The sequence below is a fragment of the Lissotriton vulgaris genome, chromosome 7, assembly GCF_964263255.1.
Source record: "Lissotriton vulgaris chromosome 7, aLisVul1.2, whole genome shotgun sequence".
NCBI lineage: Eukaryota > Metazoa > Chordata > Amphibia > Caudata > Salamandridae > Lissotriton > Lissotriton vulgaris.
The window spans coordinates 930,990,492-931,016,816 of record NC_141695.1 but is presented as its reverse complement, the minus strand read 5'-3'; the positions used below and the strand labels follow the sequence as shown (position 1 = coordinate 931,016,816).

The 26,325-nt window shown below is 45.3% G+C and overlaps 1 protein-coding gene across 1 annotated transcript in view; it reads right to left on the bottom strand.

The window, feature by feature from the left end:
* Positions 1-26,325, bottom strand: part of FCHSD1 (FCH and double SH3 domains 1) — a 309,094-nt gene that overhangs the window by 114,643 nt on the left and 168,126 nt on the right. The window contains exons 10-13 of the mRNA XM_086931360.1: positions 21,240-21,335; positions 20,663-20,782; positions 19,179-19,283; positions 6,252-6,413 (exon numbers count right to left, since the gene is read on the bottom strand). Of these exons, the coding sequence (XP_086787486.1) occupies positions 6,252-6,413; positions 19,179-19,283; positions 20,663-20,782; positions 21,240-21,335 (483 nt within the window). The remainder of the gene's footprint in view (positions 1-6,251; positions 6,414-19,178; positions 19,284-20,662; positions 20,783-21,239; positions 21,336-26,325) is intronic.

Below are 26,325 nucleotides of genomic sequence, written 5' to 3'. Positions count from 1 at the left end.
CCCACTTAATGGACTGTAATTGCTGAAGTAATGAACGAAGTCCTGATCGGAGGAACCTTGAAACGCTGGCATAGGTTATCATGAGCGCTTTCAGCAGTTCGATTGTGTCAGCACTGAACCCTCAAACGAAACGTCACTGCTTTAGAAGGGCCTGCAATATACTGCGGCGGGGTAGCGGTTCAGTCTACCCACACCCGGAGGTGATGCACTAGCGCTGGCGCATGACGCCATGCGCGTACATAAAATAAAGAGGCGTGGCCTGGCGCGAGGAGTCGGGACCACGCAAGGAAAATATACGCATGAGTCTGAGTGATAATTATAGCGCCCGCAGTGCGCCCTAATTACTCGCGCCCCGGCACACATTACACTGGCGATGAGGCGGTGACAAGCTCACGCCGCTCTCAGAATCAGCTGGCAACCGTGAGTGGCCTGTGCCTGAAGGTGGGACCCTGCAGCAACACTGAGAGCAAGCCTGCAGCCTATCACCAAGGCCCTGCAGCCACGTGAGGAGCCAGCCAGACAGTGCAAGCCTGCTGCCATTACTTGCAGTCCGGCAGCCACTGACAACACTAGCCTGCTGCCACCAGTGAAGGCCCTGCAGCCATCGTGAGTACCTGTGGGTGGGGCAAGTGGTCCACCCTCGCCCCCCCTCAACCTGAGTCCACGCACATGGTTGACCCCAGCGCCCCTGGTGGAAGTCGAGGCAGAAGACAAGCTAAGTGCCCTTGACACGTAGCAACAAGGCCCAGCTGCGCCACAGTTGATCTCGGCCAGGCTGCTGCCACCCCAGTACAGAAGAAGGACAGTGCACGTGCCGCAAGTTGTGACCACAGCTGAGTCAGGATGGCGTCGATCCCGGCCATCAAGCCTTTCATCGTGGACGGCATTCCCTCCTGCCTTGCCCCTCGATGGAGGGACTGGACTGATCATCTACAAATCAATTTTGAAGGGGCATTTATAGCTCGCGACCGGCGCAGGGCATTACTCCTCCACCTAGGGGGTAAGGACATACACTGCATCTACAAAACGCTGGCAGAGGCCACTCCCAAAACGTATGTGACGCTGCTCAATGCTCTCAATGCACACTTTGAGCCAATGGTGAACAGGGACTATGAAAGATTAATTTTTCGCCAGGCCAAGCAGGAAGCGGGAGAGTCCTTGGACACATTGCATTGGCGTTTTAAGGAACTTGCCAGCACGTGCGGTTTCCAGGACGAACAAGAGGAGATCAGGGGCCAAAAAATTCAAGGGTGCTACTCATCTAAGCTCAGAGAGAACATCCTCCAGGAGTCTGGCAAATCCTTGGCTGACATCCTCGCCTTGGGACGGTCAAAAGAACTATCGAAGGCCAGAGCATCCCACATGGAGGCCACCCTCCAACGCCCCATCAAGACGTAACAGGTAGACGTGGCGGAGAAGGTGAACGTTGTGAAAGCCAAGTCACGCCAAATACTGGGAAAACGTCCGCAAGACAGGAAGAAAGAATGTGGCTACTGTGGAGGCATGCCCCACCGCATGCAAGACTGCCCGGCGAGGAGGAAGCAGTGCACAGCCTGCGGGTGGATGAACCACTTCGAGGCAGTATGCAGGTCGTCAAAGCCCCGGAAAGAAACAGCACAGACTGTAGCCAAAGCGCCAGACAGCAAAGATATGGACGACGACACAGGAGACTACCCCATCCATTATGTGTTCGCAGTGGATCAACCATGACAGAAAAGATGGTGGCTTCCAAAGTGAAGACTCAAGATTCACCACCAAGACGTAAGGGCCATCATAGACACATGGGCCTCGATCGAACTGATGGCTGCCAACGTATATAACCAATTGAGTCCACGCCCACCTTTGCGCGAAGCAAAGATTCGGGTATTTGCCTACGGACTGAAGACTCCCATCCCACTCTTAGGATGTTTCAAAATGGAACTTAGGCATCAGGAACTTGAGATCCCCACCACAGTGTATGTGACCAAAGAAGGAAGTGGAATGCTGGTAAGCGGACAGACAGCAGAAGAGTTGAAACTGATCTCATTTGCTCTCGCAGTACAAGAAGAGGAACTAGCGGCCATCATGGAGGAGTTTGACGACGTTTTCAAGGGCATTGGATGCCTAAAAGGGAAAGCGGTATCTCTCCACATTGACCCGTCTGTCCAACCTGTAGCGCTAAGGCACAGGCGCATCGCATTCCACCTGGGACAAAAGGTCGAAGAAGAACTAGAAGCACTGGAGAGGCAAGGGATAATAGAGAAGGTCAGCGGGTCTACTCCATATGTGTCCCTGATCGTGGTGGCGGGAAAGCCAAAACAACAAGGGCAGGTCCGCATCTGTGTCGACATGCGCCTTCCCAAACGCAGCTGTAAAAAGGAAACGCCACTTAACTCCTACCATCGATGACATCCTGGGAGAACTGAACGGCGCGGTGTGGTTCTCGAAGATTGACCTACGTTCAGGATATCACCAACTGTCCCTACATCCGGACTCTTGATATATCACTACATTCTCTACCCACATCGGCCTCAGGAGATGCAGGCGTCTCAACTTCGGGATGTCCAGTGCCGCTGAGGTGTTTCAGAACACCATCAGAGAAGTCCTCAGCGGACTCCCTGGGGTTTTCAATGTGAGTGACGACCTATTGGCATAAGCATTGTCAATGGAAGACCACCACCGAAGACTTTGCAGTGTTCTCCAACGAATCAAAGAGCCTGGGCTCACCCTGTACAAAGAAAAGTGCCATTTCTTGAAGAACAAGATCAGCTTCTTTGACGACACATTCTCAGACAAAGGAGTAGCCCCAGACCCTGACAAGGTGCGAGATGTTCAGGAAGCCCCGGCACCCTCCAACATCTCGGAAGTACGGAGTTTCCTAGGGATGGTAAACTTCTGTGGGCGTTTCATCCCGGACTTATCCAACCTCACTAAGCCCCTCAGAGAGCTGACGAAGGCCACCACCACGTGGCAGTGGGGCCCCGATCAAGTACAAGAATTCAAAGACACTAAAGCAGCCTTTTCGGCAGACACCACGCTGTCGTATTTCGACCCAGCCTGGATCACCAATTTCGCCGTTGATGCCAATCCCTACAGGCTACGGGAAGTTCTCACGCAGCTACAACGCAATGATGAATGGACTCCAACTGCATATGCGAGCCGATCCCTAACAGACATGGAGCAGCGCTACTCTCAGATAGCGAGAGAGGCAATCGCCATCCACTGGGCCTGATGGCATTTCCACGTCTACGTGTATGGACATCCATTTACAGTCTCCACTGACCACAAGCCCCTCATCCCACTATTTCAAGGATCTACATCAAAGCCACCCCCAAGGATAAAGAAATGGATCCTTTAACTGCAAGGGTGTGACTACCGGGTGAAATACAAACCAGGCTCATCCAACCTAGCTGACTACCTCTCGAGACATCCGAGGGCCGCATCCAAGGCAGAGGAAGAGGATTCCGAGGACACAGAGGAATACGTCCGGTTCATAGCAGAAAGGTTCCAACCACTTCCGATAAGCCTTGAAGCTATAATGGAAGCCACCCAGGATGACGAATGTTTGAGCGAGGAACACCATCACTGCTTGGAACTCCAGACAGAGAACTGTCCGACTCCCCTGTGAGATCTCTGGAGGGCCGGGTCTCGCAGGAAGTGGCCCCATCCCTATCTTCTTCATGGGGAGAGCATTCCAGATACGGCCTGAGGAGCAATCCGGCTCCCTCCTCCCGTCTGACGGGGTTCAAGGTGTGAAGAACCAGAGACTTGCAGCGGACTGTGACCAGTGACTGGGTATGAACTGAAAGCAGACAGTCCGCCCGGAACTGGTAACAGATCAACATATTGATGTTTTGTTTATTGTTTAATAAAGGTTGGAAGGAATGTAATATCCTCCGGAGGGGTAGCTGTTCAGTCTACCCACGCCAGGAGATGACGCACTAGCGCTGGCGCATGACGCCATGAGCGTACATAAAATAAAGAGGCGTGGCCCAGCTCGAGGAGTCGCGACCAGGCAAGGAAACTATACGCACGAATCGGAGTGATAATTATAGCGGCTGCAGCGTGCCTAAATACACGCGCAGCAGCACACATTACAGGGCCTGGGTTGATGAGTCTCCCTAACAAGGTGCTGCGGTGAGTGCTACGAAATTATGTTTTTATTAGAGATGGTGGAGGCTGGCAGGGCTGGACTGGAAGGCAGAAGCAGCCATGCACAGGTTTAATCCAAGCTCTGGTACTAATTCTGATGAGCGACTGAGCTGAGGCTTTAATCAATACTCAGCAGAGAGGTTTGGAGGGGGGCCTCTCGTTAAATATCATCCTGGAATACTACTGTTTGTAAAAGTTGAACAATCCAGGTTGGTGGATAGTGCAGGAGCAAACATCTTTATCTTATTATGGCACATCACCCTTTTCTTCCAATGAAAGTTGTTCTATTTCGAATTTTATTAATGGTTAGGTTCTATCAATTTCAGTCCAAGAAAATCTGCAGTTCACAAACAGTAATTCCTGCAAAACAGGCAGAAATATCCAGGTACAAATATATCTTTGAAAAAGCCAAGCAAAGGAAATAAGTCATAATTCAAAGCCTTACAGGTTACTGGGGAGCTACACTGCGGTCCCAGGATTTTTTTGTTCTCCTGGGACCCCACTTACGAGCACCTGTCTTTCTTGCTGAAGGAACGCCCACAGGAAGCCTACATCACTGGTCGGGTGCACTGGAAGATGCTGAGCTGACCAGTTAACACTCGTAAACAGGTTTAGTCCCAAAGGGATTCTTGAATAGAAGAACAGGCTTGCCTGTCCTCTCTGAGGAGCATGGAGAAATATACAGCGTAGGTGCTTCACAGCCAACTTCTACAAGCACAGGCAGCTCATTCCTGCAGTTTGTGGTCCCAAAGATGACAGGTGCAGTTTTTAGTCCTAAAGATAGCCATTCATACCGTCTCTCTCAACTAATGCACACTCACCTTTACTGAAAAGTTACCCCAGCAACATTTAGTCAGAGTTTTCTACAAGCCATTAAACGTCCTTGTGGTTCCCTGAAATTCAAGTAGATAAGAGCTTAAACCCCTAGGTAACAGCTCCCTTGCTCCACTTATGCATCAATGAGATCTCATGTAATGAGACAGAGCACAGGAAGAGGCTCCATGCTGGGATTGAGGCACGAGAGTCTGCCTTGCTCAAATTGAGGATAGAATATCACCCACCTGCATAATCAGTGTGGGATACCTTTCATAGGCGAAAACTGGACTTTCCCAAGAAGGCCCGGTAACACGTGTTTACCTCTATCCATCTCATTCACAGATCACCACAACAGCTGCACATAGCACTTTGTGTGCTAGCGGGAGCCCCTTGCATTTTTAATCAGTGTATCTTTGTATAAAATATAGATATAGAAATATCAAATTTGTTTAAGTCACCACAAATTACATTACACTTTTCATAAGCCTCACCGCGGCCACCAGGCAAGTTTGAATCTGTGAGGCTACCTGTAAACACCACCTATAGAGATCACAGGCATACCTGAGTTTGCCAAGAGCCAACAGAAAGTAGAAAACATGGAAAATGGAGATTGCAGAACATTTTCCAAAAGATTAACCTGAAAACTAAAATACTCATTTACCACAGCAGATAAGTTACGTGCACCAGCTGCATTAAAAAGTGCACTTTTAATAACAGTAAATTCCTTACAAGGGACCCTGCCCATGGGCTACTAACAAACGTCCGGCCCTTTATGTACCGTAGCTCGCAGGTGGTGGCTCCTCCCTCACTTAAAGGAGTCATATGGTGAATAATGTCAAAGTATATCTCAAAACCTTAGCTGATATTATCAAAAAACACAAACAAACATTCTAGAATGCTTATTATTGGTGATTAGCAGAGATGAAGCATTGGGCAAGCAACTTTTTTTACTCGGTCGCCACTTTAAGGTTGATTAGAATTTGGACTGTTCTCATAACTCTTCTTCTGAGAAATAACACGCATATCCCCCTGCCTAGTATGCAATCAATACTATCTTTCTGCTGATAAAGCAAAATAAAAACAAGACTGCTACCAGTTCCAAACACTGTTAAAGTGCATCAGTTAACTGTTGCCATTGGAAGTATGCAGCATTGCAGAGTCCTCCAGCAGGGTCATCCTGACTCTGGCCTCCACCATCACCATCTACTGACATGCTTCTGCTTTCCCCCATCCAGTTACTACTGTGTCACGTCCTACAATAGTAACAACTGTTGAAAAAATACAAATAAAATATAGGTGCTCACCATGGGCGACACATCTCCGTTGGACATTCGCGCCTCGCTCATCCGCCTCTCCTGCTCCAGCTCCTCATTGGCTTGCACCATTGCCCCAGCCAGCCAGATGTCGACGTCCACGAGTGCCTGGCGCAGCAGTGCTACTCGAGCGTCGGCCTTCACCTTACTGAGCTGCAGAAGGTGATAACAACCGCAAGTCATATATAGGTGAGCAGCACACCAGAGAAGGTTTAACAATTCTCAAAAGTTATCAGTTGTTTAACCAAGAGATGGGTTTTCATATCTTATTCTCCCAATTTGAACAAGCTGTATAAACCTTGGGTAATTGCTCAATCTCTGTGCGCATTAGTTTATGGGAGGCACTGGAAAAACCCAACTGTGCTTTGTAAAGATTGAATACTGACCAGCTTTGGTTACTTGGGATCCACATCCTATGTTATCAGCAAGGAACCAGAGTCCTGGTGCTCTCGGGTCACAATAAACACAACTCACTCAAACTTTGATAAGAACAAATGTCACCATTGATAGGGGCATAGCTTAGTCAGTGAGAATTGAGTGGTGTGAATCTCAAATTTCCAATTAAAAAAGCAGTGGGTGGCAGAGTGAATGTGGAAGGTGACCAAAGTTAGGGAGGAACTGGTCCCATGAGGAGCAAGGTCAATACTGATTTGTGTAAGGGGGGCTGATTAAGAGATTGGCTGACAGATACTTCATTGCAACTGTGACAGAGTACCCTGTCCACTAAACTCAAGGTCGGCATGCCCACTTTTGAGTCAGACGGACTGCAAGTTTTACGACAATTGAGTAAAATTTACTTTGTCAGTGTGAAACCTCCTACAAAGACCTGACACAGTAGGTGCCATCAGAAATAAGCCATCAGACTTTCTTCCCTATTTACAGTGGACATTCATATGGATTTTTAACTATCCTTCAACACCAGGTAAGTCCGGGCAGTGATGGATAGTAAAAAAAAGGAAAATAACATGATAAAATCAAAGAAAACTACTATGCTGTGGGGGGCATTAATTTTATTTTTTTCACATACAAACTCCTGCTCTTTTTTTATTTGTTAAAAGCAAACTCCTGTCTGGAAGTTTGTTTGGGAAAAGTTTGGCTTAGCTGTCTGTCAGACTTTTCCTACACTGACGGAAACCGCCATGATGGCAGTTGCAGCTAGTGTATAAAGATGATCACGGGGCTGGCAAACAACTCTACATTTGGCAGGCTGAGTAAAGCAGTAAAGTTCTCTGCCACCCTGTCTGTCCTTCCTCCATCTGCATAATCCTAAATCAAGACTTCAATCCAGAGTGGTACAGTGGGTGGAAAACAATGGTACGGAGAGCTCCATCAAGGGACTGCCAGTAGTTAGACTATCTACGAGCATTTGTCCCGTCACCTTCAGCTATGTCTACCAATCATTGCAAAATCAGGCAAAATGGCAAGAGATGGGAAACTAAAGTGGCTTCTTTTCTGGGCTCCATGCTTCGCTTTCTTACAAATTATTTATCATTACAAATGTCAACATCAATACAAAAGTAGGTTTTCTAGCCAGATACACTTAATAATGAATATATTCATGAACTCCATCGCATAGCTCTTATTTAATTTAACATTTATTTAGTAGGAGCCTTATTCAATCATAGAAGAAGAGAGTTAAAAAATATTAAAAAGTCAGTCAAAATGAAAAGTCACCCTTAAAATGGAATACCATTTTAAAAGATCCATGGCCAAATGAATTGGAAAGATGTTAGGACTGCAAAGTTTACACTGCTTAAAGTGGCATGCTCTGTTACCATAAAATCCCAAAACACAATGTCCTACAGTGAAGGGGGGGATACAAAAGGGGGTGGTGATGGACGGAGCATCTGAATGAATCAATCAAAAACAAATACAGTGAAGGGGGGCTCGCAATTCTTATTATGAGTCACATTTGCACTTTGAGAGTCCTCACAAGTCAAAAGGAAAATTAGATGCTGTTTTTGTTGTTACTCACAAATAAGCGTATCAAAGGTTTGTGATAACTCTTGCCAAAGACAGTCATTAACCATTTCTTAAGGAGAAGCTGCCAGCATCAGGGAGCAGACAATGGTGCCGTGCCCCACTGCATTGTCCCCTCATTTCTAATTCACAGTGGACCTTTTTCTATCAATGCACCCGTGTCCCTTTCATGGACAGCCACTGCAAATCGGTCACAGTGCCAATACAAATGCAACAAGCATTGACAAAGCCAATCAGTCTCAGACATATTGGCTTTGGTAATGTTTTTGCAAGGCTGTTCTCCATCAGCAAAAGAAAAAAAGTTTCTTTGTTAATGCTGTTAAAAAATGTGTGATGATATTTATGCACACATGCATCATGACATATACGCATGTACCAGTCATGAAAAAAATCCTTCTTGTGGATACTCAATCAAACTGGAGCTTCCTCACTCCTTTAATATACACAGGTGATAGACTGGGTCTGTTTTTTTCATATTAATTGCTACCCATAGCGGCAGATGACACCATCTGACTCAGTGGCAGTCTGGCATCATCTCCGGGTGGGAGCTGCAAATAAGCACATTCCCCAAAATCAGACAAATATATTCTGAACTCTACCTTGCTCCCAGATGCAGATAATCCATTACCAATTGAAGCTGGTACTGTGCTAAATCTCACTTGGCACAATATTAAAACCATAGGAATCCATGCCACAGAACGGGGAGGAGGGAGGGCAGTGTGCAATCTCTGATTAAGCAGAATATCCACCAGAAAGAGAGCAAGATAAATAACATGTTCGTCTGATGTATATTTCTACCCAGAGATTCCACATATTTGGAATAGGTACCAAACAGCACCTCCCAAAGGTGGATGGTCTGAGGAGTGAACTCACAGCAAAAGAAGTCCTGCAGAATTGAGCGGACAAAACAGCCCTCTCTGAGGATTTGACTGTCGAGGCAGTAGTGCCTGGTGAACATTTGCACGGACATCCAAATAGCAACCCTCACCAATGCTATTGTGGTAGCTGTTGCTTTTATGGAATTAGCACACAGGTCCTGTGGGGGTTTCTTCTTTACCAGGGCATAGCATGTTTTATACAGAGAAGATCCGCCTAGACAAAGTTATTTTCTGCACAACCTTTCCATTCTTAGCACCGGCAAAGCCCATGAAAAGCTGGTCATTGACTCAGTTCTCTTTAATCCCCTCAGTGTAAAAGCTGAAAAGCTTATTTTGAGTCCAGCTAGAGAAGCCTATCCTCCTCCTTAGAGGGATGTGGTGGATAGAAAAAGGCAGGGAGAGAACCTTATTGACACACGTGGAAGGATGATATGACATTTGGCAGAAAAGAACAATGGATCTGCAGCATCAACTTGTTAGGGAAAGGAAGTGGTATACGGGGATTGTACTGACAGTGCCTTCAGCTCACTGACGTGGTGCACAGAAGTAACTGCAATGAGGAACATTGTTATGATAGTTGGCAGTTGCATAATACATCAGTGCATGACCTCAAATGCACATAAGTAACATAAACACGTGGTCCCTTCTGGTTTAGGAGTCAAGCTCGAAACTGGAAGGGACCACGTTGGATGCAGGGAGGCCGTTCCTCATTACGAAGGTCTGTCAAGAAGCCAAAACCTGCATAGTAAGATTGCCACACACCAAGATCAGATTCTTCGATCTAGAAGAGAAAACTTATAGTGGTGTTTCAAGCCCAGTCGATATCCAGTTGCGACTTGCAAGTAGACCCAAAACAAGCTCCTTGGCAGGCTTCTTTTAGTTTGTTTTATTAAAACAAGACAGTGGCTTCAACAAAGGTCTTCATATGTTGAGCATTTTCTCATCGGTGTATACCTTGGGTGAGACTTTAATGAAACGTTACCTCCACCTCAATATGCCTACATTGTTCTAAATCCAAACTGACAGGAGGCATAGCCCTTTGCAAATGAAAGAAAACTGTCCTGAAGAAGGTGAACATCTTTTGAATCACCGAAACGCAGCGTCGACTTTGTTTTCTTAAGTGTAATCATGAAATGTTTTGTATGAATTGTTTTTAAACATTGTGAATATAATAAACTGGATTTTTTTTTATATATTATATCTTTTGGTTTTTATTACTTTGTGTTTGCTGAGTACTGTTCCTCTTGTTATGTAATGCTAATACAAAGCTCAGTTTAATTAGTTTTTGCCCAGATTGTATTCACACCTGTGTTTTTAATTTGGGACACCTTAGACCTGTTAACTGACTCCCAAATTGGCCTGGAGTCCAATGACACCACAAACTAGGTGTCGTCAGCATAAGAAGTAACGGAGATCCCATGTTCCTGTACTATATCAGCTAATGGCTGTAGATAAACGTTAAACAATGTGGGGCTTAGTGACGAGCCCTGTGGTACGCCGCATGTCAGAGGCTTTCTAGCCAACAAGAAGTTGGCCTCCTTTACTTGAAAGGACCTCTCCTCCAGGAAGGATTTTAGCCATTCGAATGCTTTGCCCTGGATGCCTGTTTCACTTAGTCTATGTGCCAGCAATTCATAATCCACAGTATCAAATGCTGCACTTAGATCTAGCAGACGTATTGCAGCAGATCCACCATGATCAAAAGTCATCTTTAATTCTTCAGTTTTCGCTAGTAGAGACGATTCGGTGCTGTGCTGTGGGTGGAATCCCATCTGTGTGGGGTGTTACGGGAGATGGTATTCCAGGAATTGTGACAACGTTTTATGAACATGCTTCTCCGAGATTTTACTACTAAATGGGGGCAATGATATTGGACGAAATTCTCTGGTAAAGCTACATCCAAATTCGGTTTCTTTAGCAGCGGTTTAACTATTGCTTGCTTCCATGCAGCAGGGACTCTACCTGTCTGAAGGGAAAGATTTAGCATATTAAAGGAAGGAGGACCTCTATGGCCTTTGCAAGGATGTGTGGAGGAGCCAGATCTGAAGGGGAGCCTGATCTGATCTCTTTGATAATCATTTGAACCGTGTTGGTGTCCTGATCTGGGAAGAAGGATAGGACAGTAGTTACGGCCTCCTGCTGACCTGATTCTGGAATGGCCGTGTTTTACAAAGTTGATTTTCCCTCTAGGGAGCTGTAGATATCTGTGACCTTTTGTGAAAATAAGTGGCTAGCGCGTTACATTTCTCTTTTGAGGCTTTGTGGTAAGGGGTGCCTTGATTGATCGTGGTTAGGGATTTTACCACTCTAAACAACTCTTTAGAGGAATTGTGCGCCTGTGTGATCTTTTTCTCAAAGAACACTGGTTGAGCCTCTTTGATTTTCATGTGGTAGCTTCTAATTGCTTGTCTATATTTCTCTTTAAGTAGGGGGTCAAAGGTCTTTCTTCAGTCATTTCCAATTTTTTGCAACCTTTCTTCAGTGATACTAGCTGATCATTGAACCACAGGGACTTTTTGGCCTGGTTAGTTGGATTAGAATTTGTTAAGGGAACGGCTTCCTCCAGTGGCCGGAGGACTCACCCTTCCCCCAGTTAGCATAAACTTCATCAATGTTTCCTCCAGCATTAAAGCCTGAAGATTGGAAATCTTCCACCCAGATTTCAGATCCGAGTTTGGCCCAGTTTCTCATTTGGGGTACTGAGACCGACTTAGTGGGTCGAGAATAAGTCATTTCCGTCCCCCTCTTCCCCAAGACGATAGTAATTAGATAATGATCTGACCGAGGTACCGGGGTCTGAAGGTGTATTGGTATTCTAGGGTCATTCGTTATGACCGGATCAAGTATATGCCCTTTGGAGTGAGTGGCCGATGTTATAAGCTGGGAGAGTTCCAGACTCTCTAGTTCCTGCTCCAACTTCACAACATTCTGGCTACTATGATCACCAAAGTGCAGGTTCAGATCCCCTAAGATGGTAATGTGGGCTTTCTTCATCAGGAGGCTGGAGAACGTCTCTATTAATCCCTCTAAAAACTTCGCTTCTGCCCAAAAGGGCCTGTAAATTAACAGCCCTGAAAAAGTGTGGGTTGGTGAGAAGGTGATGGTAAATTGACAGCACTCGCAGTCAGGAATAGAGAGTTGTTGAAAGACACATTTGAACTCCTCCCTGATCATGATCGTGTCCTCCTCCCGCCTTTCTAATTCGATTAAGTGTGTGCATATGGAAGCCCGGTGGCAGAGTCATCACAATATCTGTGGCCGAATTGTCATTGAGCCAGGTGTACGTGACAAATAATACGTCAAAGCTACCCTAATCCAGTAGCATACGAGTTTGCACTTCATGCTTGGGGAGCGAGCGACTATTGATGAGGCCCAGGGACAAGGAGGTCTTCTCTATTGTATTCTTTGGTCCCTCAGAATTCCTTTCCCCCCAGGGTTTGTTGACTAGTTACAACATTTACATAACTGTGGTTTATCACTATGACAAACTATAAGTCCTCCCCTGTCCCTACATGGTACCTGAGTTACTGCCAATGATAGAAGCTGATCTCTCGAATAGTAGATTTTTCCTGTTTGGGCAGGGTTCCTGGCCCCTGGTCCCGCTCGGGCCAGCGGCGTGCCCGCTACGCACGTCCGCTGCACGCGCGCCTTCCTGCTGCCATTTGAAGCGTGGAAGGTCTGGACACTAGACTGCTAACCCCTCTGCGCCACGAGCAACTCAGTGGAAGAGAGGGTTAACACTACCTCTCCACCTCGCTGACACTCCCGCTCTATGGCTCTATGGTTGCTGAACACCCATCTGCCAAGACTCAGTGCTTCAAGCGGCACTCTTGCTCGCAAATAAGTTTAACTACTCGTGTTTCACCCTCTCAACAGGCTCAGGCCTATGGTTTTATTTAAAAAAGAACGAAATAAACTGCTTTAAACTGTTTAAAATTTAATGATTAAAAATTGTGGTGGAGGTGAAGAGCGAGGTACCTTTCCCGATCATGCTCACTATCATTACAGTCCACTACGCGCCCGACTTCCTGCTGCCATTTGAAGTGTGGAAGGTCTGGACAATAGACCGCTAACCTCCTGCGCCACAAGCAACTCAGTGGTAGAGAAGGGTAACACTACCTCTCCACCAGGCTGACACTCCCGCTCTATGGCTCTATGGCTGCTGAACACCCCCTGCCAAGACTCCCTTAACCTTTAACAGCACCCCCTGCAAAATCAAGCTGGGTCAGAGATAGCACAAACAACAAAACATCAGGCAACTTGGCCCGAAGAGTGTAAATTTGAAGTTCCCCACATCAAGCCATGGGATTTTATCCAATGACCAGAATGAACAGATTTAGTAGATGGGTGTCTAGACAAAAGAATAACATAGTACTTCATCGGGTAAGTCAAAACTGCTTAGATGTCAATATTTAATATCCACTTGGGAAGATGCAAGTTGTGGAAATTTGGGTGCTGGACCTTGCCCTGTTGCTGATGCAGGAGGTCTTCCTGAAGAGTAAGAGGGATCGGTAAGCAAATAATCAAGCTCAACAGATTGGGGTACCACACTCTCCTGCCACAATTTGTGGCCATCAACATGATCTGAGACTGGTTATTCTTGGTCTTCTTTAGTACTCTGGGCAGGAGGGATAGCCAGGAGAAGGTGTATAGGAGACTTGCGCCCCACTGCAATCAGAATGTGCCTCCCAGGGAGCATCCTAGTGGGAACTGCAGTGCTCAGTAATCTTGACAGTGCATGTTTTTGGCAAAAAGTTCCAAACAAAATATGGTCCACTGGCAAGGATGCTTTGAGCCATCTCCAGAAGAAGAAGACATTTGTGGTCCACCAGCTCTCGTCTGATAAGACTATCCACGCCTGCCAATTGAATGGTCCCTAGGGAGATACCCTCCAGGTCTAGCCATTTCCAAAGGTGCAGTACATTTAAACATAGACTGCACAGCCCCACAGTGCTCTTCTTTGTGTAATACCACATGGGGGTCATATTGTCCATCAAGACCTGAACTTCATCTTGATGAATGGAAGGAATGCCTTCAGAGCCAATTGGGTGGCCTGGAGCTCCAAAAGGACTAAAGGGCCCAATCTCCACTGCTCCCAGAAGGTCACCTCAGCCCAGAGACGATGTATCCATTACTACTGTGAAATCTGGGTGAGGTATTTATTTATTTATTATTACATTTCTTAAGCGCTCAGCTACCCGTAGGTTTCCCGGCGCTGGGTATATAAAACAGTGTACCAGATGAGGAGGGAGTCAAATCAGTGAACTTACATATTAAAAAGCCAGGTCTTGATTCCCTTGCGGAAAGTAAGGAAGCACATTTCAGAACGCAAAGGGGGAGGTAAAGAGTTCCAAAGAGAGGGAGCCAGCAGAGAAAATGAGCGACCTCCCATTTTTGCTTTCTTGATGCGTGGTATCCTGAACTTATTCTGGGTGGAAGACCTAAGTGTGCGCGGTGGAAGATATTGCTGCACCAGAATAGATAAATAAGGAGGAGCTTTTCCGGTCAGGATTTTATGCATAAAACATAATGCCTTAAATTTGACCCTGCTCTCGATCCGCAGCCAGTGTAGATTACACATGTGGGAAGAGGCTGAGGATCTGGCGGGTAGATTACAAATAAGGCGAACAGCCATATTTTGTACTACCTGGTACTTCTTAGTGACCTCCTTACAGGCACCCAGAAGTAGGATGTTACCATAGTCCATGCGTGAGATGACAAGAGCCTGGACCACAGATTTCAAGGTGTCAGCAGGCAGCATCCACGCGATTTTCCTAAGCCACCTGATGATGGTGGTACAGGTGGCAGAGACTTTCACGACGTGCTGCCTGAAAGACAATTGATTGTCCAGGAGGACCCCAAGGTTACGGGCAAAAGGAGTTGGAGTGGGAGAAGGGCCCATCTCCGGCGGCCAATGTTGTGGGCCCCAGAGCGAGATGTCAGAACCAAACAGAAGCAGTTCTGTTTTCTCCCCATTTAGTTTTAATTTGTGCTCCAACATCCATGCCGAAATCAGTTTTAGTCCAGCTTGAAGAGAGGAGAAAGGGAGGTGCTTGTTGGTGGAGAGAGAGTAGATGACTTGAGTGTCATCAGCGTAGGAATAAATAGAGAGACCTGCCTGTTCCGCCAAAAAAGCAAGAGGTCTCACATATAAATTAAAAAAAAGAGGACTGAGAATAGAACCTTGTGGGACACCGTGATTAGAGGGAAAAGTAGAAGAGACAGAAGTAGAGGAAAAGACTTGAAACGTGCGATTAGATAAAAAATTAGAGATCCAGGCCAGGGCAGCACCATCGACACCCACCTCTCTCAGGGTGGACAACAAGATGGAATGGGAGACGGTGTCGAATGCGGCACTCAGATCAAGCAAAATGAGTGCCACCGTCTCCCCGTTGTCCACTTTTTGCCTGATGGATTCTGACACACCAAGGAGAGTGGTTTCAGTCGAGAAGCCAGCCCTGAACCCGGATTGAGAGCCATGAAGAAAGTTAGAGGTTTCCACGTGAAAATTAAGCAGAGAGTTAATTTGTTTCTCCAAAATTTTAGAAAAACATGAAAGTAACGAAATAGGGCGAAAATTAGATGGGTTGTTAGGGTCTAAGTTGGCCTTTTTTAATAATGGGACCACCATAGCGTGCTTCCATTCGTTGGGCACGATAGCTTCAGAAAGGGAGGCATTCAAGACTTTCAAAATAATAAGGTGGGATCCAGAGAACTCAGGATTTGAGGGGGCATGGGGTCAAGCGGAGACCCAGATTTGATCTCCTGTAAATACTTTTCTAGAAGTGAAGGGGAAATGGGATCCCAAGCAAGAAGTTGGGAGGGCATAGAAGTATGACAAGAGGGGGTGACAAATGGGGGAGCACATGCAGGTAAAACAACATGAGTGGACACAGCAGGAGAGGAGAATGACTTGCCGTGAGAAGACACGAGTTCACCTGCCACCACCAAAGAGTCTGGTCTGTCCTTGGTAATTTGAGCAGGCAGGGAGCAGGCATGTCACACACGCACACACATACATACTCACACATATACATGCACAACCACTCATGTCCATACATTCACAAGCATGCACACATATACCTTCCAATCACAAGCATATACCCATTCACAGCATACATGCAGCGGCAGGCGGCTTAGGTAAGTGCAGTGGGGCAGAGCGCAGCAGGGGGGAAGCCGACGGACGACAGGATAAGTATTATTTATTTACTTAAGTATACCAATTCCATCGTCAATCGGCTTCACCCTTGCCACGCCCCACCGTGCTTAACTGAGCTTGCTGCCGCTGCATGCATACACTAATACACATACATACATGCGCACACAAGCGCACGCACTAAACATTACACAAAAAGGCAAACTTACCAGGCTGCATCGGTGATCTCGGGTGGCAAGAGGGAAGCCTCCAAGGTTCCTGGAGGGTTAGAACATCCGCCACCTCTCATTGGCAGATGAAAGGTCAGCCAGTGAGAAAAGGCAGCAGTCCCTGAGGTTAGCCAATGAGAGGAGGTGGCAGTCCCTTACTCGCCACACAGTGGGATGAGGTCAGGGAGACTGCTAACCCCACTCCACTCGATGATGAGCATCACTGATAAACACTCGGCCCTGGACACTTCAGGGCTTAAAACTGAAGTGCCCAAGTCCAAATCTACCTGTGATGTGCACCCTCATCATAAAGGGGAGGACCTTGAGGCACTTACAGGGCTGAAGAAGTCACGTTAGCGGAATCTTATGCACAGGCATAAGATGGGGCTTTGGATCACTGAATGAGAACCACAGAAATGAAATAATGGTGGCTGTTGTTTGGAGGCATTTCACAACTAACTGTGGTAAGATTGCCGTTAGCAGCTAACTGTTGAGGTATGAGAAATGAGAATACATGCATCCCTGACATTTGAAGGTGGGCCGCGACCATCGTCTTCACCATCCTAAACACCTGAAGTGAAGAGGTGAGGCTGAAGGATAGAATGGCAAATTGGAAATGCCCCACCCCAACATGAACTGAAGGCAGCCCCTGTGGGACTGCAGATTGGCCACATGAAAGAAAGCATCTTGCAAGTCCAAGGACACCATTCAATACCCCGCATCCAGGGCATAAGGAACCCAGGCCAAAGTAATAATCTTGAATTTCTCCTTCCGCAATAAGGAGATCAGAGGCAAAGATCTATAATTGGCCTGAGCCCTCCATCCATTTTGGGGACAAAGAAATAGCGGGAGTAACATCCCTCAGCTTTCACCATCTCTGGGACTCTCTCTATGGCCAAAAGTGATTGATCCTCCTGCAGAAGGATGGTGGCATAATCTGTTGAAATGTGAGTGAAAACTGTTGATGTAAAGGGTAGGACATGACCTTTCTAAAACAATCTGCGACATACATGATCTGATGTTATGACACGGCTGCCAGGTAAGGAAAAATTAACCCTCAATCCTCTACTGCTCGAGTTTGACTACAGTTGGAGAAATCAAAGCAGCTTAGCCATAGTTGTGGCAAGGGCGATTGTTGTTCTTGGCGGAATGCTCTACCTCTGCCTCCACCATGCTCCCTTGAGCCACAAAATGGCTGAGCTGGCTATTGCACATGTTGCGAAGGTTGTCTCTGGTGATAGATGAGACCAAGCAGTACTGCTGGTGGAAATCGAGAGCTGTAGAGGTCAGACCCAGATAACATGCCCTAACCCTGCTAGTTTCAATGTGGAATCATTCTTTTCACAGATAAGCTTGGAACCATTGAATGGCGTACCCATCAGGGATGCCTGCACATCCTCAAATAATTATGTGGCAAACATCTATGCATGTTACCAGATCACCAAACTGTTTCCCATGGCACAGGCAACACACTGCGTAGTGTCCGGCCCTGCTCTCAAAATTTATTTGGCTGCACCCTGTCCATCTTCTGTAGTCTGAGTCCAGGCTTGTCTAAGAGGTAGTGTCAAGTCCACTGGCATTCTGCAAATCTAGATAAAGTTCAGCATCTGTATATTGAGGGGGGGTGAGATTAAGTTATCCACCTCCTCATTGTCATCTTTGTCATTTGAGACATCTGAAGCCCCTGAATGGCATCATATTCAGACCCAAACAAGGCTTCAAGCCTTCTTTAGTACTGCTGTCAATGGCTAAGGATGTGAACTCCTCAAGGTTAGGGCTCCATAGCTTCAGAAGACACTCCAAATGGAGTGGTAATAATTCTGGACTAGTAATAATTCTGGACCTCTATCAGCTGCAGAGTGGGTGATGGCCCAGAGAACTAGGGGCATGCCAAGGCCAACAGTGGATTTGTTTTGGAGTTTAAAATCGCGTCAGGGTTGATGCCTTGGAGCGTCCACTGCATGGCTTCTCCCCGTCATGGGAAGGGCGAAACAGTAATGAATCATGCTTCAAATTTTTGTCCTTATGCACAACTTGTCCTTGGACTTTGTCTTTGACTTCCAAGATAAACTACTGAATGCAGAGTACTAGATGAAACCTTCATCTGTATTTGAATAGCTGATGTTTGAAACAATATCAATATTTCCAAAGGGATGCCTTATGCAGCCTCAAGAGAGCAGGTCTGTAACAGAGTCAGAAGGAAAGAAGGAACTTGTGGAATCTCCGATAAATGTTGTCTAGAAGCAGAATCAGAATGAAACGAGAGACGTTTCTAGGTCACAAATGGGCAGATTATTTTTACAAATTGTCTGCTCCATTTTCCAAGTTGGGCATGTTGCTTACTTACACTATCAACGTAGCATTTGGTCATTCAGCCGAAATGAATGACAACCATGATACATGTTCATTTAGCCACCATCTTGATACAGCCTATGATTATCTATGCACAGTATATTTGCCCCAACTTGTTTATCAAGCTAATGATCAGAGTGGAGCGGGTCTGTGCTCAAGCAGAGCCCACCCTTTTGGCAGAAATATCTACATTGTAAGAAAAGACAACATAAGCAGAACACCCAATAACGTGGCACTGGTTGAAGACCCATCTACTTAAGACTTTTCCATGACATCAAAGTGAAGAGGTAGATGGAAGAAGTAAGGAGGTAGGGGAAAGAAATAAAAAAGAAATAAGACCTACCTCAGCCTTCCGAATACTTTCTCGTACTTCTTCCATCCTCTGCTCCATGCTGGAAATCTCTTCTTCAGGAGCCTGCAGCCTTCTGGCTTCCAGCCTCTGCAGAATCTATAAAGAAACAGGAAGGAGCAAATTTTGCTAGTCAGTTTCAACCCAGCCATTCTCCATGACTTCACAAGCCCCACCTTATATACATTTTGCTACTACTGACCGCTGGCCCTGTATATAGTTAGACATATGCTACTCAGGCACTCATTACAAGTGGCCAAGGTAACGGCTATACTTTCCACCCTCAATATTACAGATACCGTTGCTACTAGTAACTATCGGGCAGTAGAAAATTCGGGTCCTTAAGAGTGGGACCCCAGGTGTGCAAAATGACATGGGGATTCTGTAATTGTGCGTCAGTTTCGGTAATTCCTCATTTTGGACTAGACTTATCGCCAGAGATTCTAGCTGCTTCCAGTTCCTGAACTCTCCAGTTAAAACATATCCAAAGCGTTTCAGTGGATCTCATAATTTGAGAGTGGCCAGTAACTACTCTTACCAGCCACATCGAAATTAAGTGACCATTTATAACAGAGGCTCAGCAGAAGCCAATCGAGGCCCCACAACCTCAAGTCTCTTTTCCATGTCCTTTCTGCAACAAATGAGAACCAGACCGTGCTCTTCAATGTCAAGACGCTCTCTATCATATGCTATTAGAGCTCTTCATTGCTAGCCAGTGCCATTAATCCTGAGCTAACAATCGTAAATCACAAGCACTTCTTGACTCATACCAAACCCAATCTCAAGATTTGTAACCTCATTCATGCACATTCAACATTTTTTACTCAGGACCATTTCTCTTGCTGAATAAACAGATCAGAAAGTGGCATCTTTTAACCAAACTAAAGAGTGAACAATGTTTTTGACAGGCCTGTATCAAAAGAAGAGATCCAGCACTGGCAGCACAGATTAGAAGTGCTATCTATGCCTGCCCCCAAATGCGCCTTAGTGGTGATGCAGAGATGGCACCAAGTATTATAGCTGCTCATCCTTCACAATCAGTGACTCATTTGATTTTTTACTGGATTAATATTCTGATGGTATTATTCCTAAAGTGAAGGAGGTAGGATTTGTAAGTCTGGGTTTTAACAGTGCAGTCATCAACTAAATCTACCACTTGCAATATACAGAGTGGGCTTCTTTTTAGATCAGGATATCCACAGGATGCACGAGGCTAAAATGCTTTAGCAGCTTGACAATTATGAAACCTCATCTGGGAACTAAAACATCATTTTGACAGAGTACACATAAGACTACAACAGACCACCCTGGCAGCATTCTGGCTGCACCTCCAGAACCATCCATGTGTACTTGCTCCCAGAGCTCTGCCATGCCTCCTCTCTGAGTTCAGCTGGTACATAGTTGCTTACAGAGTTCAGCAAATGGCTACTAGAGTTCAGCCAGCATCTCCCTGTCCCCAGAGTTCTGCCAGCACCTACCCGCTCCCCATGCGCTTTCATCTTGTAATCCCGGGCAGCTCGAGTTGCCCATCTCCGAGCTTCTTTATCCAGACCACTCTCTTCATTCCGGCTGCTGGCCTGTTTCTCCAGGTGACACACCTACAATGGAAGAAATGTAAAGGTTTTAAAATAGAGCAAAAAATAAAGGTGGATTAAGTGACTTTGTAGTGATTTGCATAGGATAGGGTAAAATGCTCCCTCTTTCAGGTCCAACCTGACCAAGCCCTGGGCTGCAATTATATAACAACAGCAAATAAACTATGTATGACTTTGGTGGTCATGGAGCTCGACAAAGTCCCTTCTAGCTCAGAGCCATTTGTGACAATGACCTGCTGACGCATCAAAAAGCAATGAGCAAGCATTTTAAAAATGGCCAAATTGTCACTGTGTACACCTCTGAATGTAGGCACTAGTCTCATTGCCCCATGCGTAAATGCAATGCATGCTCATCACCCCAGGGGGTATATTTTAAACTGTTGGGTGTATCAGTCTTTAAAACACAGCACTAGAAACAATAAAAAAACACTATTTCTCGAATCCTGCCATGTAGACATACCTTGTCAGTCCCTGAAGGTTGGAACTGTTGAGCTGGTGTTGGAGTGAAGAGTGTGGTGTCCTCCAGGAAAAGCTGAAGGTTCTGCTCCCGGGACACCTAAAAATGGTGAGCATGAAAGGAAAAAGAAGCCAAGAATTAGGAGGGAGGTGTAAAGAGATCATGAACAATAGAGTGGTTGAACATAAGCAACGTGAGCCAGAAATTGAAAAGATTTAAGAAAGAACAAGAAGAAACAAGCAAGAACGAAGAAAATAACATCATAGTTTTTAATGAATGAGGCGTGGGAGAAACATGAATGAAAGACAGAGGAGAGAAAATGAAAGAGGAAAAAACTAAATAAGTTAGAAATGCATATTGAGGATTCTTTATGCAGTAATCAAACACATCTTGGTTAACAGGAGTGCTTCTGTAAGACAGCATGTATATGTTCGTGACACAGCTCTCCCCCTAGCTACAGCTCGCAGACCCACATGGGCCGTTTAAAGCACCTGGCTGCAGATTTTAAACCTGTTGGATCCCCTGCTGCAAGATGCATGATGGCGAGCTAGGGGTTCCGAAGAGATAACGATCAGCTGCACTTCACTCCTTTATTGGGCAGTACTTACATCTTCAATGCTGGCTATTACAGCTGGACACTGAGAGGTACCTCCACCACCTTAAACCGCCTCCCACACTGACATTTCTAGCGCTGTGATGTGTGCGGAGAAGGGTGGTAGGCGCTTCCATTTGTCAGGTCTGACACGGTTGAAGACAGGTTAGTGCCTCCCTAACCCCCAGAAACATTGGTTCATACTCCTGTTGCTGCAGAGGGTAATACACCAGGAATGGAAGGTAACACGAGCAGGTGCTGGCATTGAGTGTGGGTTACTGAGAAAGTGAGAATTTTTGAACCAATCTCATGTATGATGACGTCAGCTATACTTCAGTGGTGGCCGGGCACCTGTTACATGTTGCTTCTGACATTGTAAGTCAGTATGAGATGCTAACTCAGAGGTTACAACCACATAAGGCATATTTTTTTTGTATTCCAGCAGTAAGCCTAACACTCAGCAAAACTACTGAGCAAATCCCATCCCTCCAAGTATGTATTATATCCAACCCTGTTTTCATAAGTGGATGTCATCAGTTAGCTTTAAAGTGAACAATCAGACAGAAAAAAGTCCTTTTCGGCAGAACTGCACAATAATAATAATGACGTCCTGCCGGCCAAAAATAAATTCCTTTTAATGAGGTAGCTCCTAGATCGAACCAGTTCTACTGTAAAGCACTATGCTTGACCCTCTGCTGTCCAGAAATCTCTGGGTGCTCGGTAGTGGTTGAGTACCAGAGCATTAGCAGTCAGGTTCCCAGTTCTTGTTCATCTTTTGTTCAGATTTTTTCAAAAGTGTTTATATTATGGGGACTATCACTATACGTGCTAGGTGGTAAGACTTTTCCAACATCAATACCTCCCTTGGTGAGACCACTGCCTTCTTAACAGCAGTACACAGATTTATGACTGCCAAAGCCTGTATTAAAGCCCTCTAAACATCAAAATAATACGTTATTCACATACTGAAGTAAAATATGTGCATACTAGTACATCTTTCACACACTCATTTACAACATATAGTAACAGTTTGCCCTACTGAGTCTGAGGCATTTTCTTGCCAACTTAGGACAGTCAGTACTATCCTGTATGGATGCTGCCAGTTAAAACTGATGTTCCAAGATCAACAACGCGACTGCACATTCATTGGATAGCCACATTTGTCCCCTTATGCATTTTACTCAACAGGAATAGCAAGGAGATGGTATGCGTTAGAACCTCAAATGCAGCATGACACCGTAAACAACACTCAAACTCAATATCAGTCCTCAGGCTTGTAGAACATCTTAAAGGAGAAATAATATTTTTATCAACAAAAGCAATTTAAACATGATCCACCTGGAAGCTATATTTTCTGTAGCATATATAATATGGCCAATGTTATCTTATTAGACGACGCTCAGATCGACTCATGTGATTTGGTGACTATTCAGTTTTACTCCTGCAGGACCAAAAGGGCAACGTGCCCATCCCAATGGACCTCACTGTCCAGGCAGTAGTGTTTTGTGAACGTGTGCAAAGAAGCTCACGTTGCTGCCTGACAGATGTCCAGGACAGGGACTCTGTGTGCAGTGGTCGCAGCCTTGGCTCGTGTGGAATAAGCATGCAAACGGTCAGGGGGTTGCTTCCTAGTCAATGCAGAGCATTATCCATTGGGAGATGGTCCATTTATGCATGGCCTTTCCCTTCTTCGCTCTGTCATACCCCACAAAGAGTTGCTCATCCATCTGAACTATTTTGTGCTGTCAAGGCAGAACGACAATGCTCTTTTGGGGTGTAATCGGTGAACTTGCTCCTCTTCTTTAGAAGTAGGCAGGGTGATGGTCTGGCCTGCACAAAAGGGACTGACAGCTTTCCCCAGAAATGGAGCTCTAGTTCATAGAACCACCTTATCTGGGTAGATGTTTCGGTATGAAGGTTTGGATGGCATAGCCTGAAGCTCCCTCACCCTCCAGGCAGATGTTATTGCCACCAGGAAGGCCGTCACGATGATAAAGAGTCTGAGAGGACAGTTGTGCAAGGGTTGAAAGGGGGCACACAATAGAAACATTAGAACGCGATTAAGGTCCCACTGAGGCATGAGAAAGGGAGAAGGAGGAAACATATGTTGCAAACCTTTCAAGTATCTAATTACAATAGGGGATTTGAAGAGGGATGGCTGGTCAGACAACCACAGAAAGGTCGATATAGGAGAAATATAACCCTTTAAGGCGCCCAGAGCAGAGCCCTGCTGAGCAAGGAAAATAATAGAGACAAACCTGAGAATGGGGGTCGACCTGCTTTTCTGTACACCATGCCACAAACTTACACCAACTGCAGGCATTGATCATTTTAGTGGAGGGACGCTTGGCAGCAGAATAACATTGGAGACTTTGGGCGTAAGGTCGAAGGTTGTCAACTGTCACCACTCAATCTGCACGCAAGATAGCGGAGTGTTGACAGGTTCGGGTGGAGAACTCTCCCCTGCTGTTGAGACAGAAGATCCTCCCAAACGGGCAGCCTGATCGAAGGACCGATGGGCATGCTCAACAGCTCAGGATATCAAACTCCCCGAGCCTAGTCCAGAGCCACAGGATGACTTGGGCCCGGTCAATCCTGATCTTCTTGAGACCTCTATGAAGGAGTGGTATGGGCAGAAAAGCGTACAGGATGCCTGTGCTCCACTCAAGTTGAAAAGCCACAGTGAAAACCCCAGTGTGCTTAACTGCTGACATTGCGCATTCTCGGCAGTGGCAAACAGATTTAACCAAGACTCTCCTTACTGCTTAAAGAGACCTTACACCACATCTGGATGAAGATGCCATTTGTATATTAATAGGCATCTTCGGCTGAGTTCATCTGCCCTGGTGTTGAGAGCCCGCTAGGTGTTGAACCACCAGGGTTGGCCTGACGTTCCAGCCATGCAGGGCCTCTTGACAAAGAGTCTACAACCTCACCCCGCCTTGTTTGTTGCAGTACCACATGGCAGTGATGTTGTTCGTGAATACCTGCACCAGCCTTCCCTTCATGGAAAATGTTGTAAATAAATGATGGATAGTCAGGTAGTTTCTTGAAGCTCCTTTATTCAAGTAAGATAAACAGGAGGAAACCCCACCAGGAGCAGGATGGTAGCTGCTCAGCCCTCTCTCTTCAACTGTCATTCCCCACACACACCAGGCACACTAACATTCTACTCACTCTGTCATCCAGCATTCAACATTCCCCGCAGACATCACATTCATACTGGCTGAGCAGCTAACAAGGAGATAACCCAAGGTACAACATATCCCCTTTCCTTCAATGGGAATAAAACACAATAATATACTACATAGTAATTTAAAAATAGAAAAAGGTAAAACTTGCAATATATTTTGAAAATAAGACCAGAATACCAAAGATAAGAGAAAGGAAGACTGAGTAAAAGATAAGCAGCAAGGAAAGAGTGCAAAAGAGAAAATTAGAAAATATAGCAAGACACATCCCCTTCCCTTGGGAACGTTATAAAAATACAGAGATTGTAAAATGCAATAATACCAACATTTGTAAATAATTATCAAGTGCAGAGTAGGCATAGCACAAGTGAGTACAGATAGATAAAAAGGCAAAGCTGATACTAAGCACAAAGATTACGTAGGGTGAAAACAGTGAAAAGGGTGTGCGCACACCCCGCACTGAAAACGTATAGAGACCAGCTCAACTACCCTACAGAAGAAAATAACATCTAGACTTGAAGTACCAGCAATTACAAGATCCACCCAATCAGGATCTAATCTTGCTAAAACTGTACCACTTAATTCGTACCATGTAAGTAACAATAATTAATCACTTAAATCACTTACTTGAACTGCTGTGTAAAGCATTGAAAGTAATACAGACTTACTTGAACAGCTGTAAAAATCACTAAAAGTAATACAGACTTACTTGAATAACTGTATAAACCATTAAAACTAATACAGATTTACTCGAATTGCTGTAAAAATCATTAAAAGTAATACAGACTTACTAGGATGGCTGTATAAATCATTAAAACTAATACAGTCTTACTTAAATATCTGTATAAATAATTATAAATGTAGTACAGTAGACTTACTAAATAGCTGTATGAATTACTTTAAGTATAACAGACTTATATAAATTGCTGTATAAATTACTTTAAGTATAACAGACTTATATAAATTTATTTATTTATTTATTTATTTTGAAAGTTTTATATAGCGCGAATAAGATCTTTGCAGATATCAGAGCGCTTTACAGAGCAGGGGATACAATCAGGAGAGTGGATAACAGGCAATTAGGTATAGCGTAATTGTAGGTAATAGGCACAGTAAAACAGATACATCAACAATGCAAGTAGTACAAGTAAGTGTGAGCATAGACAGTTAGGTAAGTCAACAATACAAATAATACAGATATTCGCAGGGATCGAACAGATAATACAGATCGGTGCAGAGACTTTAAAAATCCACGTTAATAGTTCAGGTGTATTTAGCCATGAGGATAGCTTTTACTTCTTTTTTA